General features: G+C 40.0%; 1 protein-coding gene across 1 annotated transcript; it reads left to right on the plus strand.

Moving 5' to 3' along the window:
- The first annotated feature begins 12,461 nt into the window (after positions 1–12,461).
- On the plus strand, positions 12,462–15,330 carry LOC112224652 (mitochondrial pyruvate carrier 1). The gene is made up of 5 exons (XM_024388337.2): positions 12,462–12,654; positions 13,128–13,131; positions 13,352–13,448; positions 14,172–14,304; positions 14,790–15,330. Exons 1-5 carry the CDS (start codon positions 12,584–12,586, stop codon positions 14,809–14,811), a joined length of 327 nt encoding a protein of 108 aa, XP_024244105.1. The 5' UTR covers positions 12,462–12,583; the 3' UTR covers positions 14,812–15,330.
- Positions 15,331–18,408: the final 3,078 nt, after the last annotated feature.

The following is an 18,408-nucleotide window of genomic DNA, read 5'->3' on the forward strand; positions in this document are numbered from 1 at the left end:
TTACAGCCTTATCTAAAATTGATTAAATAAATAAAACATCCTCATCAATCTACACACTGCCCGATAATGAATAGCAAAAACATATATATTTTTGCAAATGTACAATGAAAAAAATGGAAATACCTTAGTTACATAAGTATTCAGACCCTTTGCTATGCGACTCAAAATTGAGCTCAGGTGCATCCTGTTCCCATTGATCATCCTTGATGTTTCTTCAACTTTATTGGAGTCCACCTGTGGTAAATTCAATTGATATGACATGATTTGGAAAGGCACACACCTTTCTACATAAAGTCCCACAGTTGACAGTGCATGTCAGAGCAAAAACCAAGTCATGAGGGTGATGTTCGTAGAGCTTCGAGACAGGATTGTGTCAAGGCACAGATCTATGGAAGGGTACCAAAAAATATCTGCAGCATTGAAGGTCCCCAAGAGTGCAGTGGCTTCCATCATTCTTAAATGGAAGAAGTTTGGAACCACCAAGACTTTTCCTAGAGCTGGCCACCCAGCCAAACTGAGTAATCGGGGGAGAAGGGCCTTGGTCAGGGAAGTGACCAAGAAACCCGATGGTCACCCTGATAGAGCTTTAGAGTTCCTCTGTGGAGATGGGAGAACCTTCCAGAAGGACAACCATCTCTGCAGCACTCCACTAATCAGGCCTGTATGGTAGAGTGGCCAGACAGAAGCCACTATTCAGTAAAAGGCACATGACAGCGTGCTTGGTGTTTGCTAAAAGGCACTTAAAGGACTCTCAGACCATGAGAAACAAGATTCTCCGGTGTGATGAAACCACAATTTAACTTTTTGGCCTGAATGCCATGCGTCACGTGTGGAGGAAACCTGGCACCATCCTAATGGTGAAGCATGGTGGTGGCACCATCCCAATGGTGAAGCATGGTGGTGGCACCATCCCAATGGTGAAGCATGGTGGTGGCACCATCCCTATGGTGAAGCATGGTGGTGGCAGCATCATGCTGTGGGTATGTTTTTCAGTGGCAGGGACTGGGAGACTAGTCAGGATCGAGGCAAAGATGAACAGAGCAAAGTACAGAGAGATCCTTGAAGAAAACCTGCTACAGAGCACTCAGGACCTCAGACTGGGACAAAGGTTCACCTTCCAACAGGACAGCAACCCCAAGCAAACAGCCAAGACAATACAGGAATGGCTTCGGGACAAGTCTCTAAATGTTGTTCAGTGGCCCAGTCAGATCCCGGACTTGAACCCAATCTAACATCTCTGGAGAGACTTGAAAATAGCTGTGCAGCGACGTTCCCCATCCATCCTGACCGAGCTTAAGAGAATCTGTAGAGAAGAATGGGAAAACTTCCCAAATACAGACGTGCCAAGCTTGTAGCGCCGTACCCAAGAAGATTCTAGGCTGTAATTGCTGCCAAAGCTGCTTCAACAAAGTACTGACTAAACGGTCTGAATACTTATGTAAAAGTGATATTTCTGTTTTTTCATTTTAATAAATTAGCAAACATTTCTTAACCTGTTTTTGCTTTGTCATTATAGGTTATTGTGTCTAGATTGATGAGGAGGGAAAACAATGTAATCAATTTTAGAATAAGGCTGTAACTTAACAAAATGTGAAAAAAGTCAAGGGGTCTGATAACTTCCGAATGCACTGTATGTCTGCATCAGTAGAGGCTGCTGAAGGAGGACGGCTCATAATAATGTCTGGAACTATGTCAATGGAATGGTATCAACCACATGGAAACCATATTTGATACCATTCCATTGACTCCATTCCAGCCATTACTATGAGCAGCCCTCCCCTCAGCAGCCTCTACTGGTCTGCATCAATCTATAACTTTCAGGTTGGTTCATAAAGTTAGACGTAGTGTACAATATTTATTTTCCGTAGCTTACAGTTCAATATTATTTTCTTTATAAAAATCTAGTGTGCATTATGTTGGATGCTTTTGATAGTTTTGGCAATTTCAAACATAATATTCTACTTTTGTTTTGGGGAGGGGTACTGAAACAGACCCATTTTCAATTGTCAATGCAAGTTATATTTCTTGTGTAAATGTGACTTAAGTTATTGTATCAAACAAATGTATTTATTGTTTCTACATTATCCATTATGTTTGTGTATTAATGTATGTTTATGTCAGTTTGTTTTATTTTTTAATACATGACAGATTTAAGTGTTTTTACCTGATCTGGAATGCACTATGTGATCTGGAGTGCACTAGGTAAATTACTTTTTAGAGGGACGTATTTGTTTTAGTAGCAGATACATTGGTATGCATTTATTAGCATTATATATCAACAAAGATTCATCTTAAAACATTATGGAACCAATATGAGTGGATTGATTTAGTGTTCATATGTTGAACACAGTATAAAACACATACAGTTGAAGTCAGAAGTTTACATACACTTAGGTTGGAGTCATTAAAACTCGTTTTTCAAACACTCCACACATTTCTTGTTAACAAACTATAGATTTGGCAAGTCGGTTAGGACATCTACTTTGTGCATGACACAAGTAATTTTTCCAACAATTGTTTAGACAGATTGTTTCACTTATAATTCACTGTATCACAATTCCAGTGGGTCAGAAGTTTACATACACTAAGTTGAATGTGCCTTTAAACAGCATGGAAAATTCCAGATAATGCTGTCATGGCTTTAGAATCTTCTGATAGGCTAATTGACATAGTTTGAGTCAATTTGAGGTGTGCCTGTGGATGTATTCAAGGCCTACCTTCAAACTCAGTGCCTCTGCTTGACATCATGAGAAAAGCAAAATAAATCAGCCAAGACCTCAGAAAAAACATTGTAGACCTCCACAAGTCTGGTTCATCCTTGGGAGCAATTTCCAAACGCTTGAAGGTACCACGTTTATCTGTACAAACAATAGTACGCACGTATAAACACTAAGGGATCACGCAGCCGTCATACCGCTCGGGAAGGAGACACGTTCTCCTAGAGATGAACGTGCGAAAAGTGCAAATCAATTCCAGAACAACAGCAAAGGACCGTGCGAAGATGGAAATAATAGAAAAAGAAATAAATAGAACTGTTTGGCCATAATGACCATCGTTATGTTTGGAGGAAAAAGGGGGATGCTTGCAAGCCGAAGAACACCATCCCAACCATGAAGCACGGGGGTGGCAGCATCATGTTGTGGTGGTGATTTGCTACAGGAGGGACTGGTGCACTTCACAAAATAGATGGCATCATGAGAACGAAAATTATGTGGATATATTGAAGCAACATCTCAAGACATCAGTCAGGAAGTTAAAACTTGGTCGCAAATGGGTCTTCCAAATGGACAATGACCCCAAGCATACTTCCAAAGTTCTGTCAAAATGGCTTAAGGACAACAAAGTCAAGGTATTGGAGTGTCCATCACAAAGCCCTGACCTCAATCCTATAGAAAATTTGTGGGCAGAACTGAAAAAGCGTGTGCAAGCAAGGAGGCCTTACAAACCTGACTCAGTTACACCAGCTCTGTCAGAAGGAATGGGCCAAAATTCACCCAACTTATTGTGGGATGCTTGTGGAAGGCACCTGAAACGTTTGACCCAAGTTAATGAATTGAAAGGCAATGCTACCAAATACGAATTGAGTGAATGTAAACTTCTGACCCACTGGGAATGTGATGAAAGAAATAAAAGCTGAAATAAATCATTCTCACTATTATTCTGACATTTCACATTATTAAAATAAAGTGGTGATCCTAACTGACCTAAGACAGGGAATTTTTACTCTGATTAAATATCAGGAATTGTGAACAACTGAGTTTAAATGTATTTGCCTAAGGTGTATGTAAACTTCCGACTTCAACTGTACAGTAGAATGCCACCTTGGATGCCTTTATGTTTATGATTTAGATGCAAATCAAGTCGTGAAGAAGCTGTGTGAAACAAACACCAGAAATCCCTACAGTGTTTTCAGTGTACCAACACAATGACATATTATAGAATTACAGGTTGAAAGTACACAAGATTCAGGAATGGTTTATCATTCAACTTAAGCACACAATGGAGCTTTAGTTGCTCCATAATATTAAGAATACAGGATAATATGACAAAACAGGTTCCATAGGATAAATACCACACACTTACCTTTAGAATATTTTCAGAATTTCTAGAATATTTTCATAAATTTGACAGTACAACATGTAAAAAGCATTACAGCCTAATGAACAGTGAGGCTTAACAATTTCTGCTTTCACAAAGCTTAATTGAATAACTACTAAAATACAATATTAGAACCATCGAATCACACAATAGATAACCTTGATCAATGACTCGCCTTGTGCTGCTGTGGCTTTTATATAGATCTGCATACTGAAGGTTCTTCTGAGAAGATATTTATTCAAAGAGTCTCCTGTTCTGTGTTGTTCAGTCACTAAGCCCTCAAGTGAGGACACACTATTGTCTCAAAACCCCAGTAAAGTAAGTAGCTAAAAAGTAACATTGTGAAACTCGTGCTAGTAGGACTGTACATACTGTATAGGTTACTTAACTATGTTCCTTGTATTGGCAGTGCATGCCAAAACTTTACAAATAAATCAAGTGGGAAAGAAACTCTGTTGTGTTGATATTTTGTGATGATAGTCACAGGCATACACACAGTGACCCTTATCAGTTTGTGGACAATTTCTGGTCCTGTGTGGCAGGGTCTTCGCAATGCAAGGGTGACTTCCCCTGGGGCTACCCACACAAAAAAATATATGCATACACTACTGTAAGTTGCTTTGGATACAAGTGTCTGCTAAATGTATATTATATTATTTAATATAATAATAGTATGCTGAATTTACAATTTTCATGCTAGGCCTAATTGAATGCAATTTTGGTTTACCTTTGCTAGAAACCTGGTTGAACCTGTTTCACAGTAACAAAAAAGAACAATGGGGGGAAATCGGTAGTGCTGTGCTACTTCTCCTGGCTACCACTGATTGAATGACTCATTTTTGGGACAGTGAGAGGGACAGTGGAGGACAGATTACTTTCTAAACTGAGGTCGAGTCTGTGGTAGTCATTGTAATTATACTCTTCACAAGCCCAAATCTCTCAGGACCTGCCCTGACAATTTAATGTTCCAGCCTGTGGCTCAGGTTTAAAATCTCTAATCAGGGCAAAGCAGCAGTCTTTGACTGGGTAAAAATAGGTTGAATCAACATTGTTTCCACCACGTCGTTTCAACCAAAACATAGAATGTGATTACGTCATTGTAAATAAGATTATTTTTTTCCTAAGGCCAGGCACCACAGGCAAAAATTGTGATTTTGCTTCCACCTGTCAATTTTCTGATTTGGGGATATTTAGCCTAAAATAAATAAATACTTTATTGGTATCTTTTTATCCCAACTCCGTCAACTACACCTAGCTTTAATGTCGTTCTTGATAGCATGTTTCATGTAGAACTTCAACCGCTATTTTTAAATCTCTCCATGTTGAATCATATATCATCCAAAAGCATGTTTTCCGGAGCATGTATTTAGCTAGTCCATACATTGCTATATCCTTTGTTGACGTAGTGCTTCGTGCTAAAATATTAGTAATTTCCTGACATCCGATTGGTTACTGGCATTTAAAGGCCCTTTCCGGCAACCTGATTGGTTAAAATGCCTCACGTGCCGCGCAGCTCTTCCTTGTTTTAAAATATCTCCCGCGAAGAATCAACGTAAAGAGAGACAAAATGAGTAAATCTCGAAGAATATAACTACAGTATGTGAATAAAAATGGGCGATCTCAGTTAGCCAATGCGAGAAAAGCAGTGAATGAAAGAAACAATGTGCCTGATCCGCCGATCGAGGCAGTGATAGTGCAGGTAGATGAGGAAAAGGAGGTAGCCCGCAGCAGCGCGTTGAGACGCAAATTAGTTGAGATGAAGATGCCAACTAGCATTGACCAACCAGACAGCAGCCAGCCAACAGTGGCTTTTACTCCACGTCTCAAATAAACCAATTTGTACATGATTTGATTTGCTCTAAGTGTCTACACACTGGACTGAAAATCACCATAGACTTCACCAACCATTGATTCTGTAATTCGGTCATGATAGAATGTGCAGACTGTGAAGGTGATCGGGATGCATTTAGGAGGAGTGTTTACACTTCCTCCCGGCTGCAGGAGTGCTCCAGGGGAGATGTGGCATTTGATATAAATGTGAGGATGGTTCTTCTAGCCCACGAATTTGGACTAGGTTATGCAGCTGTAATGAAAATAAGCAACGTCATAGCGATTCCTTCCTTATCTCAGCTCATATCAGAGACATGGCAGGAGAATGACAGGTAAATTAAAAGGGAGAGTAGCCCATTATTGCCAGGTGACTTGCTGTGTATAAGTAATATGTATTTCCTTGCTCCAGCAAATGTATTCAAAGTTAATAAAACAGAGTGATAGGAAAACATAGCTATACAATAAGATTGTCACATAGGCCTACAGTGTCATAGGGCTGTAGCCTAATGTGATTAGTGGGAAATTTGCTTTACGTAAAGTAAATACATGCTGATATGCTAATATTTTGTCCTGCAGTAATGTCTGTAATGTCGACAGACATAAGTACCTTTCCCCCCACTTTAGTTTCAGAGATGCAGAGAGCTACAGCCAATGGAGAGTACTGCAAAGATAATTAGAAGAGCATACACAGATATAGACCCAGGCATAGCAGAGATTTTATTTTTATTTATTTTATTTTACCTTTATTTAACCAGGTAGGCAAGTTGAGAACAAGTTCTCATTTACAATTGCGACCTGGCCAAGATAAAGCAAAGCAGTTTGACAGATACAACGACACAGAGTTACACATGGAGTAAAACAAACATACAGTCAATAATACAGTATAAACAAGTCTATATACAATGTGAGCAAATGAGGTGATAAGGGAGGTAAAGGCAAAAAAGGCCATGGTGGCAAAGTAAATACAATATAGCAAGTAAAACACTGGAATGGTAGTTTTGCAATGGAAGAATGTGCAAAGTAGAAATAAAAATAATGGGGTGCAAAGGAGCAAAATAAATAAATAAATAAAAATTAAATACAATTGGGAAAGAGGTAGTTGTTTGGGCTAAATTATAGGTGGGCTATGTACAGGTGCAGTAATCTGTGAGCTGCTCTGACAGTTGGTGCTTAAAGCTAGTGAGGGAGATAAGTGTTTCCAGTTTCAGAGATTTTTGTAGTTTGTTCCAGTCATTGGCAGCAGAGAACTGGAAGGAGAGGCGGCCAAAGAAAGAATTGGTTTTGGGGGTGACTAGAGAGATATACCTGCTGGAGCGTGTGCTACAGGTGGGAGATGCTATGGTGACCAGCGAGCTGAGATGAGGGGGACTTTACCTAGCAGGGTCTTGTAGATGACATGGAGCCAGTGGGTTTGGCGACGAGTATGAAGCGAGGGCCAGCCAACGAGAGCGTACAGGTCGCAATGGTGGGTAGTATATGGGGCTTTGGTGACAAAACGGATTGCACTGTGATAGACTGCATCCAATTTGTTGAGTAGGGTATTGGAGGCTATTTTGTAAATGACATCGCCAAAGTCGAGGATTGGTAGGTTGTTCAGTTTTACAAGGGTATGTTTGGCAGCATGAGTGAAGGATGCTTTGTTGCGAAATAGGAAGCCAATTCTGGATTTAACTTTGGATTGGAGATGTTTGATATGGGTCTGGAAGGAGAGTTTACAGTCTAACCAGACACCTAAGTATTTGTAGTTGTCCACGTATTCTAAGTCAGAGCCGTCCAGAGTAGTGATGTTGGACAGGCGGGTAGGTGCAGGTAGCGATCTGTTGAAGAGCATGCATTTAGTTTTACTTGTATTTAAGAGCAATTGGAGGCCACGGAAGGAGAGTTGTATGGCATTGAAGCTTGCCTGGAGGGTTGTTAACACAGTGTCCAAAGAAGGGCCAGAAGTATACAGAATGGTGTCATCTGCGTAGAGGTGGATCAGAGACTCACCAGCAGCAAGAGCGACCTCATTGATGTATACAGAGAAGAGAGTCGGTCCAAGAATTGAACCCTGTGGCACCCCCATAGAGACTGCCAGAGGTCCGGACAGCAGACCCTTCGATTTGACACACTGAACTCTATCAGAGAAGTAGTTGGTGAACCAGGCGAGGCAATCATTTGAGAAACCAAGGCTGTCGAGTCTGCCGATGAGGATGTGGTGATTGACAGAGTCGAAAGCCTTGGCCAGGTCAATGAATATGGCTGCACAGTATTGTTTCTTATCGATGGCGGTTAAGATATCGTTTAGGACCTTGAGCGTGGCTGAGGTGCACCCATGACCAGCTCTGAAACCAGATTGCATAGCAGAGAAAGTATGGTGAGATTCGAAATGGTCGGTAATCTGTTTGTTGACTTGGCTTTCGAAGACCTTAGAAAGGCACGGTAGGATAGATATACAGTGCCTTGCGAAAGTATTCGGCCCCCTTGAACTTTGCGACCTTTTGCCACATTTCAGGCTTCAAACATAAAGATATAAAACTGTATTTTTTGTGAAGAATCAACAACAAGTGGGACACAATCATGAAGTGGAACGACATTTATTGGATATTTCTAATTTTTTTAACAAGTCAAAAACTGAAAAATTGGGCATGCAAAATTATTCAGCCCCTTTACTTTCAGTGCAGCAAACTCTCTCCAGAAGTTCAGTGAGGATCTCTGAATGATCCAATGTTGACCTAAATGACTAATGATGATAAATACAATCCACCTGTGTGTAATCAAGTCTCCGTATAAATGCACCTGCACTGTGATAGTCTCAGAGGTCCGTTAAAAGCGCAGAGAGCATCATGAAGAACAAGGAACACACCAGGCAGGTCCGAGATACTGTTGTGAAGAAGTTTAAAGCCGGATGTGGATACAAAAAGATTTCCCAAGCTTTAAACATCCCAAGGAGCACTGTGCAAGCGATAATATTGAAATGGAAGGAGTATCAGACCACTGCAAATCTACCAAGACCTGGCCGTCCCTCTAAACTTTCAGCTCATACAAGGAGAAGACTGATCAGAGATGCAGCCAAGAGGCCCATGATCACTCTGGATGAACTGCAGAGATCTACAGCTGAGGTGGGAGACTCTGTCCATAGGACAACAATCCGTCGTATATTGCACAAATCTGGCCTTTATGGAAGAGTGGCAAGAAGAAAGCCATTTCTTAAAGATATCCATAAAAAGTGTCGTTTAAAGTTTGCCACAAGCCACCTGGGAGACACACCAAACACGTGGAAGAAGGTGCTCTGGTCAGATGAAACCAAAATTGAACTTTTTGGCAACAATGCAAAATGTTATGTTTGGCGTAAAAGCAACACAGCTCATCACCCTGAACACACCATCCCCACTGTCAAACATGGTGGTGGCAGCATAATGGTTTGGGCCTGCTTTTCTTCAGCAGGGACAGGGAAGATGGTTAAAATTGATGGGAAGATGGATGGAGCCAAATACAGGACCATTCTGGAAGAAAACCTGATGGAGTCTGCAAAAGACCTGAGACTGGGACGGAGATTTGTCTTCCAACAAGACAATGATCCAAAACATAAAGCAAAATCTACAATGGAATGGTTCAAAAATAAACATATCCAGGTGTTAGAATGGCCAAGTCAAAGTCCAGACCTGAATCCAATCGAGAATCTGTGGAAAGAACTGAAAACTGCTGTTCACAAATGCTCTCCATCCAACCTCACTGAGCTCGAGCTGTTTTGCAAGGAGGAATGGGGAAAAATTTCAGTCTCTCGATGTGCAAAACTGATAGAGACATACCCCAAGCGACTTACAGCTGTAATCGCAGCAAAAGGTGGCGCTACAAAGTATTAACTTAAGGGGGCTGAATAATTTTGCACGCCCAATTTTTCAGTTTTTGTTTTGTTAAAAAAGTTTGAAATATCCAATAAATGTCGTTCCACTTCATGATTGTGTCCCACTTGTTGTTGATTCTTCACAAAAAAATACAGTTTTATATCTTTATGTTTTGAAGCCTGAAATGTGGCAAAATGTCGCAAAGTTCAAGGGGGCCGAATACTTTCGCAAGGCACTGTAGGTCTGTAGCAGTTTGGGTCAAGAGTGTCCCCCCTTTGAAGAGGGGGATGACCGCAGCTGCTTTCCAATCTTTGGGAATCTCAGACGACACGAAAGAGAGGTTGAACAGGCTAGTAATAGGGGTGGCAACAATTTCGGCAGATAATTTTAGAAAGAAAGGGTCCAGATTGTCTAGCCCGGCTGATTTGTAGGGGTCCAGATTTTGCAGCTCTTTCAGAACATCAGCTGAATGGATTTGGGAGAAAGAGAAATGGGGAAGGCTTGGGCGAGTTGCTGTTGGGGGTGCAGTGCTGTTGACCGGGGTAGGAGTAGCCAGGTGGAAAGCATGGCCAGCCGTAGAAAAATGCTTATTGAAATTCTCAATTATGGTGGATTTATCAGTAGTGACAGTGTTTCCTATCTTCAGTGCAGTGGGCAGCTGGGAGGAGGTGTTCTTATTCTCCATGGACTTTACAGTGTCCCAGAACTTTTTGAGTTAGTGTTGCAGGAAGAAAATTTCTGCTTGAAAAAGCTAGCCTTGGCTTTTCTAACTGCCTGTGTATAATGGTTTCTAGCTTCCCTGAACAGCTGCATACCACGGGGGCTGTTCGATGCTAATGCAGAACGCCATAGGATGTTTTTGTGTTGGTTAAGGGCAGTCAGGTCTGGGGAGAACCAAGGGCTATATCTGTTCCTGGTTCTAAAATTTCTTGAATGGGGCATGTTTATTTAAGATGGTTAGGAAGGCATTTTTAAAAAATATCCAGGCATCCTCTACTGACGGGATGAGATCAATATCCTTCCAGGATACCCCGGCCAGGTCGATTAGAAAGGCCTGCTCGCAGAAGTGTTTCAGGGAGCGTTTTACAATGATGAGTGGAGGTCGATTGACCGCTGACCCATTACAGATGCAGGCAATGAGGCTGAAGGAGGATGAGGATGTCATCAAAGACATTAATGTATCCTTCGATGGCACAAGAGAGGATTCACTTCCAACTACGGGATAGGTTTGTGCATTGGTGCTGGTACCAGCGACCCATAGAAAATGGTAAAGATCCACTCTGTCACAAAAACCTTAGAGGCCATACATTTTTTAATTGAGAGGGTGCATAGAAAATGGTAGCTGTATATCATAGGATGTCAAATGATAACGTCCTCAAAAGAATGTATCACGGAGGAACCCAAAATGCAAATGAATGTCAGAACTCTGTAATATGGTCACGATGCCCCAAAACTGTCTTTGTGGAGCCACTGCTATAACAAATGTGATGAACAAATTGTGGATTGACAGCACTTTGGTGACACGAGCAATCAGAGAGGAGTTGTGAGAGCTGATGCTGCTTCAATTGAATGTGGAAGTGTAGGCGCAGGTCCCATGACACAGTCAAGAAAGTAAATCGTCTCCAGCAACAACTCAGAGGGCCTTACATATGGGGCAGGCATAGCTGATTCATGTTCTTCACATTTCAACTGCCGTACAAAATCCTTGTATGTGACAAATTGAGCAAAGTGATATGAGAATTTGTCCAAAACTGCATACTTGCCCAACAGACCAGTATTCAAAGCATATGCTCTATTGCTTGAACCAAATGTATTAAACGTGCTAATGTACTTGTAAAAGGTATATTTGATGTTTATTTGTCAGTTTAGAAGTGATATATGAATAAGAGTTTAATTCATGTGAATAAATGGTCATATTTATGGGAAGTACATTTTAATTGCATTAGCCTCTCTTTATCGACCATTTTCTCGAAATTACATGTTCCCTGTGCGCCAATTAATTTTTCTCAGTCTTCAAAGGACGTACATTCCCTTTATTCCACACACAGGTTCTTAGGTCTTATAGTCAGACTTTTACAGAGGCTTTTCTTTTATATATTGTGTTGTGTTGCCTCATTTGCATATTTTAATTTAAAAATAAATAAAACTTGTAATACAATAATATATTTTATTTATGTATACTTTCAACTGGTAAAGTTTCAGTCTGATGAGAGTAAAAGAAAGAAATCCATATTAGCCTGTAGTGCCTGGCCTTAAAACTGATTTGCCTAGTTACATAAAGGTTAAATAAAAAATAAATAAAAATAAAAAGTTGATTCAACTTGGGAAATTGATTGGATTTGAAAACGTAAGGTGATCTTGTCTTTTTTCAACCAACTTTGAACCTAAATCCAATGACATTGTGACCTTTTGGTCAGTTTATTGCATTATTGTGTCCCGGTTGAACGTGTTTTAAAGGAGGTTGGTGTTTGAGCCAATAAGTGATGAATACAGGGTCACCTCCTTCGGAGAATTGTTGTGTAACCAGTTCAGCAGCTATTCTTGAGCATTATGTGTAGTACCTAGCAATAGAGCCGAGTTGCTGATTCTGGATCAGTGGCACAATCTCAGAAAGTAGGGGCGGGTCATCACCATGAGGCCGGATATCGTGAGATTGCATAGCAACACCAATGAGAGGCGTCCTAACTGAATAATTGCGACTGTGTCGTAAAGATAATGTTTTGGTGAAGCTCTGTGACCACTGGTGTCCTCTACGCTTAACTGCATTAACCCAGTTTATACATTCCCATAGTTATAATTTCCTCTGCGAACCACCACAATCCGAAGTCATGGCAGGTACTTTGGCACGTAAAGCTGTTGACCACCTTAAAAGCAAGGAGTTCAGAGACTATTTGATGAGGTAAAACACATTTGGAAGATCTGGAAGATAGCTAGCAAACGAGATTAATTTTACTGTAGCGACTAGCAAGCAAGCTTGCTAACAGTAGACAGCTAACGTTAGCTAAATTAATGATCAAACAAAGCGAGCTAGCTATTTGTAAATTCGTGTGCACATCTGCAGGTAGTCTAACGTTACTACAGTTAACGTTTGTTTGTGCAAATGTTTCTAACGGCGTGTCCTGCTTGAAGGACGTTTGGCTTGAATGTTGTTGCTATCACCGAAGCTAACTAACTGTTAGCTGTCAAACTAGCCTACTGCTGTGTGTGCTAATGTGTTACCGGTGATGTGAGACCTATGAGTATTATTAGTTAGCCCAGGCAGGATGTGAGGTGTTGATTGTTTTTCATAAGGTATATGCATATCCCTCTAACCAAACTCATTTTGTGTTATGTCTGTCATCTTGGTGTCCTCATGGGATCTTTCAAAATAAGCACAGTAAGTACTCTCTGTTCATTGTGCAGGCTAGTTTAGTATTTGTCTACTAAAATCAGAATATTTTGGCTCCATTGACCATTGCAGATATATACTCGTCTCTTAGGTAGTTATCGAGACTGTTTAATTGCTATGGCAGCTTGAAAACATTTGACCCTTACAGTAACTTCGTTGCTCTTTATATTCCTTGTTCCTTAAATGTAGTTGTGTACTTCTATTCCAGCACTTCTGGGGACCTGTGGCCAACTGGGGTCTGCCCATTGCTGCCATCAGTGACATGAAGAAAAGCCCTGAGATTATCAGTGGCAGAATGACCTTTGGTGAGACATGATACTGAAACATAGCTAAGCAATGGCTGATGTCTAGCCATAGCCTAACATTAGGGACACGTTTCTGCCAGGGATTGATAGTCACTCTTGTTGAAGAACTCCAGCGTCATTCTATTTCATTTCAGCAAGTCATGACACCCGCTATCACAGATTGTTCTGAAATCATGTCTGTAGTTAGAAACTGGTAAGATTAGCATACCTGCAACATTATTTTGTTAAAATGTAATTTGATCTCTGAACAAATTAAGCTTATTGATTTGCCCCCAAATTCACCCTTTTTTATTTATTTATGGGATTCACATAAAATGTAGTAAATATAGAACCCAACATCTGATTTAGACCCAACTTCTTCCTACCATTGATTAAGACCTAGGGAATCCAATTAATTATTTAGGGTTGCTTTTGATGATTTTATTGGATTCCTCATGTCTTACGCATTGTTATGAATGATGGTCCAAATCAGATGTTAGGTACAATATTTATCAATCCTCTTTCTTATGCTTTTTGAGTCAGAATGGCCCTTCATGCTTTCGTAAAGTAGAATTCCAATAGTTTAACATTCTTCGTTGAACCTCATAATCCTTTCCTGCTGTCTGACTCGAGGCAAGAAAATGTTGTGTTTTCTGATAAGGTTGTCCTGAAGATATGTAAGTGTCAAGTGGCTGTTAATTCCTTATTTATTGAGTGTTTTTGTGTGTGCTTTTCCCCCCGCAGCTTTGACCTGCTATTCCCTCCTGTTTATGAGGTTTGCATACAAAGTTCAGCCAAGGAATTGGCTCCTCTTTGGTTGCCATCTAACCAATGAGACCGCCCAGCTCATTCAAGGATCACGACTTATCAAATACAAGTAAGCTCACAATTTACTGTACTGATTTGCTTATTTCAATGCAAAACCTTTTTTGGTTTGTACCCGCATTCCACTTTGGTTACAAAGAAACAACAACCTCCACACATATGTGATTTATTCACTGCTCAGGTGGTTTCTCCTGTTAGTAACAAATTATTTGGGGTTCTTTCTTAGGGTATAATAGACTGATATTTCAATGAAGCCACAGCCTTGAAGCCCAAATGTATCTTTTAGGATTTTTCCATACGAGAATATGTTGAAAGTTGCCATCAAATCAACTGAAAATGTATAACATGGAAGCACCGTACTTCATAACATAATTTGTTTTATCCATATCCATGATAACATCTTAACTTCAATCTCTCATACTGTTTACACATAGCTCATTGTCACTAGTTATAATGTCATATGTCATTTAGACTTAATGCTGTTCTACAGAATGTGTGTCTCCAGTAATTCTGATGGAATTTTTTTCTTCTTTCCAGCATGGAGAAGAAGTCTTCTTAGTGATGGACAAATGCAAAATATATAGTTTCATTAGGAAATCGGCATGGTTTGACCCTATGGTTTTTGTGTGTATGACCATGTTTATCTCATTGCATACCTATGTAAAACTCTTAACTTCAAAAAATGTTAATTTAGATTAAACTGCTGTTGACGATCACCATGCCTGTTTCTTCCGGTATATAAGGTCAATGAATAGATTTGTTTTGCATAATGTTTTTTATGCACAAATTAATGAAATGGAATGGAATCTAGTGAGGCCCTGTTACTGATGGGATTCTTTTAAAGAGAGGGTCTATTACACAAATATTTACTGTTTATGTCCTCATTTTAATAAATGTGTTAGCAATACCAATAACACAATCTTTATCAGAATGTACAGGCAATAAAAGTTGTACTCTGGTGTGTTGCCATGGAAACATTATTCCTGAATATAATGAATAAACCCTTATCTATGTACCATGAATTAAACTTCCTCTTACACTGACCATAATTTATAATAAACTGTCTGATATCCATGAAGTGGCTGATGAGCTTTTACCTTCCTAATGACTGATTAACTCTAAAGCTGTGCAAGACCTTTGCCCATGAACTGCCCAATCCATACATTTGTTTATCTAAATGATTTATAATTTTTTTAAAGTGACTTCAAGATGTTACTTTTAATGGAAAGTACACATTTGTATTGTTAACCTGGACAAGCAGACCTGATTTAACTTCTAATCATCAAACCATGAATGAGTTGAATGAGATAATCCATCCACCTGATGGATGTGGCATATCAAGAAGCTGATTAAACAGCATGATCATTACACATGTGCACCTTGTGCTGGAGACTCTAAAATGTGCAATTTTGTCACAAAATGCCACCAATGTTTTGAGGGAGTATGCAATTGGCATGCTGACTGCAGAAATGTCCACTAGAGTTGTTGCCAGAGAACTGAATTAATTTCTCTACCATAAGCCGCCTCCAACGTCGTTTTAGAGAATTTGGCATCCAACCGGCCTCACAACCGCAGACAACGTGTATGGCGTCGTGTAGGTGAGAGGTTTGCTGACGTTAACCTAAGGATCTGTACACAATTCCTGGAAGCTGAAAATGTCCCAATTCTTCCATGGCCTGCATACTCACCAGACATGTCATCCATTGAGCATGTTTGGGATGTTCTCGATCGACGTGTACGACAGTGTGTTCCAGTTCTCGCCAATATCCAGCAACTTCGCACAGCCATTGAAGAGTGGGACAACATTCCGCCGGCCACAGTCAACAGCCTGATCAACTCTTTGCGAATGAGATGTCGCGCTGCATGAGGCAAATGGTGGTCTGACCAGATACTGACTGGTTTTCTGATCAATTTTTAAAGTTATCTGTGACAAACAGATGCATATCTGTATTCCCAGTCATGTGAAACCCATAGATTGGGGGCTAATTAATTTGTTTCAATTGACTGATTTCTTCATATGAACTTAAACTCAGTACAATATTTACATTTTTTGCATGTTGCCTTTATATTTTTGTTCAGTGTAAAACAAATGTATTATTATTATCACCTCTTCCAGGAAGGCTGCATTCTGAATGACCTTGATGAAAGGCAACAGTGAACACACTGCTTTAGTTACATGTACTGAAATATCTTTGAAATGGTACAGTATCTTCTCTTATCATGATTTTATCTTAAATGTCTTGTTAATTTCTGTAATGACACTTGAGGTGAAGCTAGACATATCTGCTTATCACCACTAGGGCTACGGCGATCATGAAATTTAGTCAGCCGGTGATTGTCAAGCAAATATCTGCCGGTCACATGGTAATTGACCTTTAATTAACATAAACACATTTAACATCTCCTGGCTTCCACGTATAGCCTACAAGCCACTGATGCAGACCTTTGGGACATCTACATTTTAAAACGTCTAATAAATCCATTATTTATTTTAGACAGGTCTAAAGAAACATGATATGAAGAAAATGCCTATTTCAGAAGAACAGGAACAGCATCCTCTGCGTTGTCCTTATGTTAGGCCCTGATCTGGCTTTCACCATATGGCTCAGGGGCTACACTAGTTAATTTAGCAGACAAGATTTGTTTAGAATTCCATGGCTTAATTTTATAGTATGAAGAATATAATTGAACATAGCTGAATAAAATGGAAAGGATATTACGATTTTCTCCAAGCTCAAATGATGATTTGAAAAAAGTTGCATGAAAGGCATGAGCTCTGCTTTATTTTTTTTGTGCAGACTGTACACACTTCATCAGTCTCTCATTCGCAGTTTGACAAGACCTTGATAATGCCTAGAATTTCCTGGCTGCATCCCTTTTGTGTGGCCATAATTCCCCTAAAAAAAATCTATTCCTTTTGCGGACAGTGGCCATTGTGCCCTTGGGCTGAATATAATAATTATAATTCCCTTCTCCCCAATGTATGCAGAAGCACCTCTCACTCACATGGCTCTTTGTCACGTGATCAGGTCTTTCTCACTGGCTACAAGTGAAGACCGACACATTGGGGACGCAACTGCGAGTGTCCTTATCCAATTCCGAGGCACATATTGAAGCTATTGGAAGAACTGTCCACATTTACTTTTCGTCAGCCAACAAGATAAGTAGGCCTAACGAACAGTAAAAGCACTAGCCTATGTCAATCTAGTAGTACAAAAGTTAACCAATTATATTCTGTGTGAGAAATAAATATTCCAAACATAGTCCAGAACAGTTGTGGGATGCGATATGTCCCAAATTAAAGAACCACCAGCATCAACAAAAACTTTTTTAAGCAATGAGCATGACGCAACAGATCAGAACGTTTAGTTTAAAATGTTGATAAACTATTCGGCTATTTCTTCACATTATAAGTGTAGCAATGCGCACCCGGCAGTAGGCTATATGCACAAATGTTCCATTAGCAGGAAAACACCACTCTCAAATTGAACACAAATTTGATTATGCATGTTGTTATTTTTTTATAAAAGTGCCTTTTTATGGTTAAAATGATCTTCCCCAAACTTGAAACTCACGTGCTGCGTGTGTATGCCAGTTCGGTGCTACACCCACTGTAAAGCAGGTTAATGTGCTTCATTTTATTAACCTCTACGGGATGGGTGTCCCTAAACCGGGACGATTGTTGCTAACATGCGCTAATGTGCCTAGAACGACGTTGTATACAGCAGCCAACTTCCGGGACATAGACATGTCTTATAAGGGCAGAAAGCTTAAATTATTGTTAATCGAACTGCACTGTCCAATAACAGTAGCTATTACAGTGAAATAATACCATGCTATTTTTTGAGGAGAGTGCACAACAACAAAAAACTTTTATCACGGCAACTGGTTTGATACATTAACCTCTGAAGGTAAATAATGTACTTACATTCAGCAATCTTGCTCTGATTTGTCATCCTGAGGTTCCCAGAGATAAAATGTAGCATAGTTTTGTTTGATAAAATAAATGTTTATGTTCAAATGTAGGAACTGGGGTCTACAGTTTGACCCCACTGCTGTCTTTGGCTCCACACCCACCTCGCCCTGCCATTTAGATGTGTGAAAGTTAGTGTATACGCTAATGATCCATCATGTATGACATTCCTGGGGGTGTGTA

Source organism: Oncorhynchus tshawytscha, linkage group LG25 (genome assembly GCF_018296145.1).
Source record: "Oncorhynchus tshawytscha isolate Ot180627B linkage group LG25, Otsh_v2.0, whole genome shotgun sequence".
Lineage (NCBI taxonomy): Eukaryota > Metazoa > Chordata > Actinopteri > Salmoniformes > Salmonidae > Oncorhynchus > Oncorhynchus tshawytscha.

What these genes read in the sequence shown, in the direction of transcription:
- LOC112224652 (XM_024388337.2), top strand. Translation starts at nt 12,584, where the DNA reads ATGGCAGGTACTTTGGCACGTAAAGCTGTTGACCACCTTAAAAGCAAG. An exon ending in CAGTGGCAGAATGACCTTTG is followed by an intron (nt 13,449 to 14,171) that starts GTGAGACATGAT and finishes TTCCCCCCGCAG; the next exon opens with CTTTGACCTGCTATTCCCTC. An exon ending in TCACGACTTATCAAATACAA is followed by an intron (nt 14,305 to 14,789) that starts GTAAGCTCACAA and finishes TCTTCTTTCCAG; the next exon opens with CATGGAGAAGAAGTCTTCTT.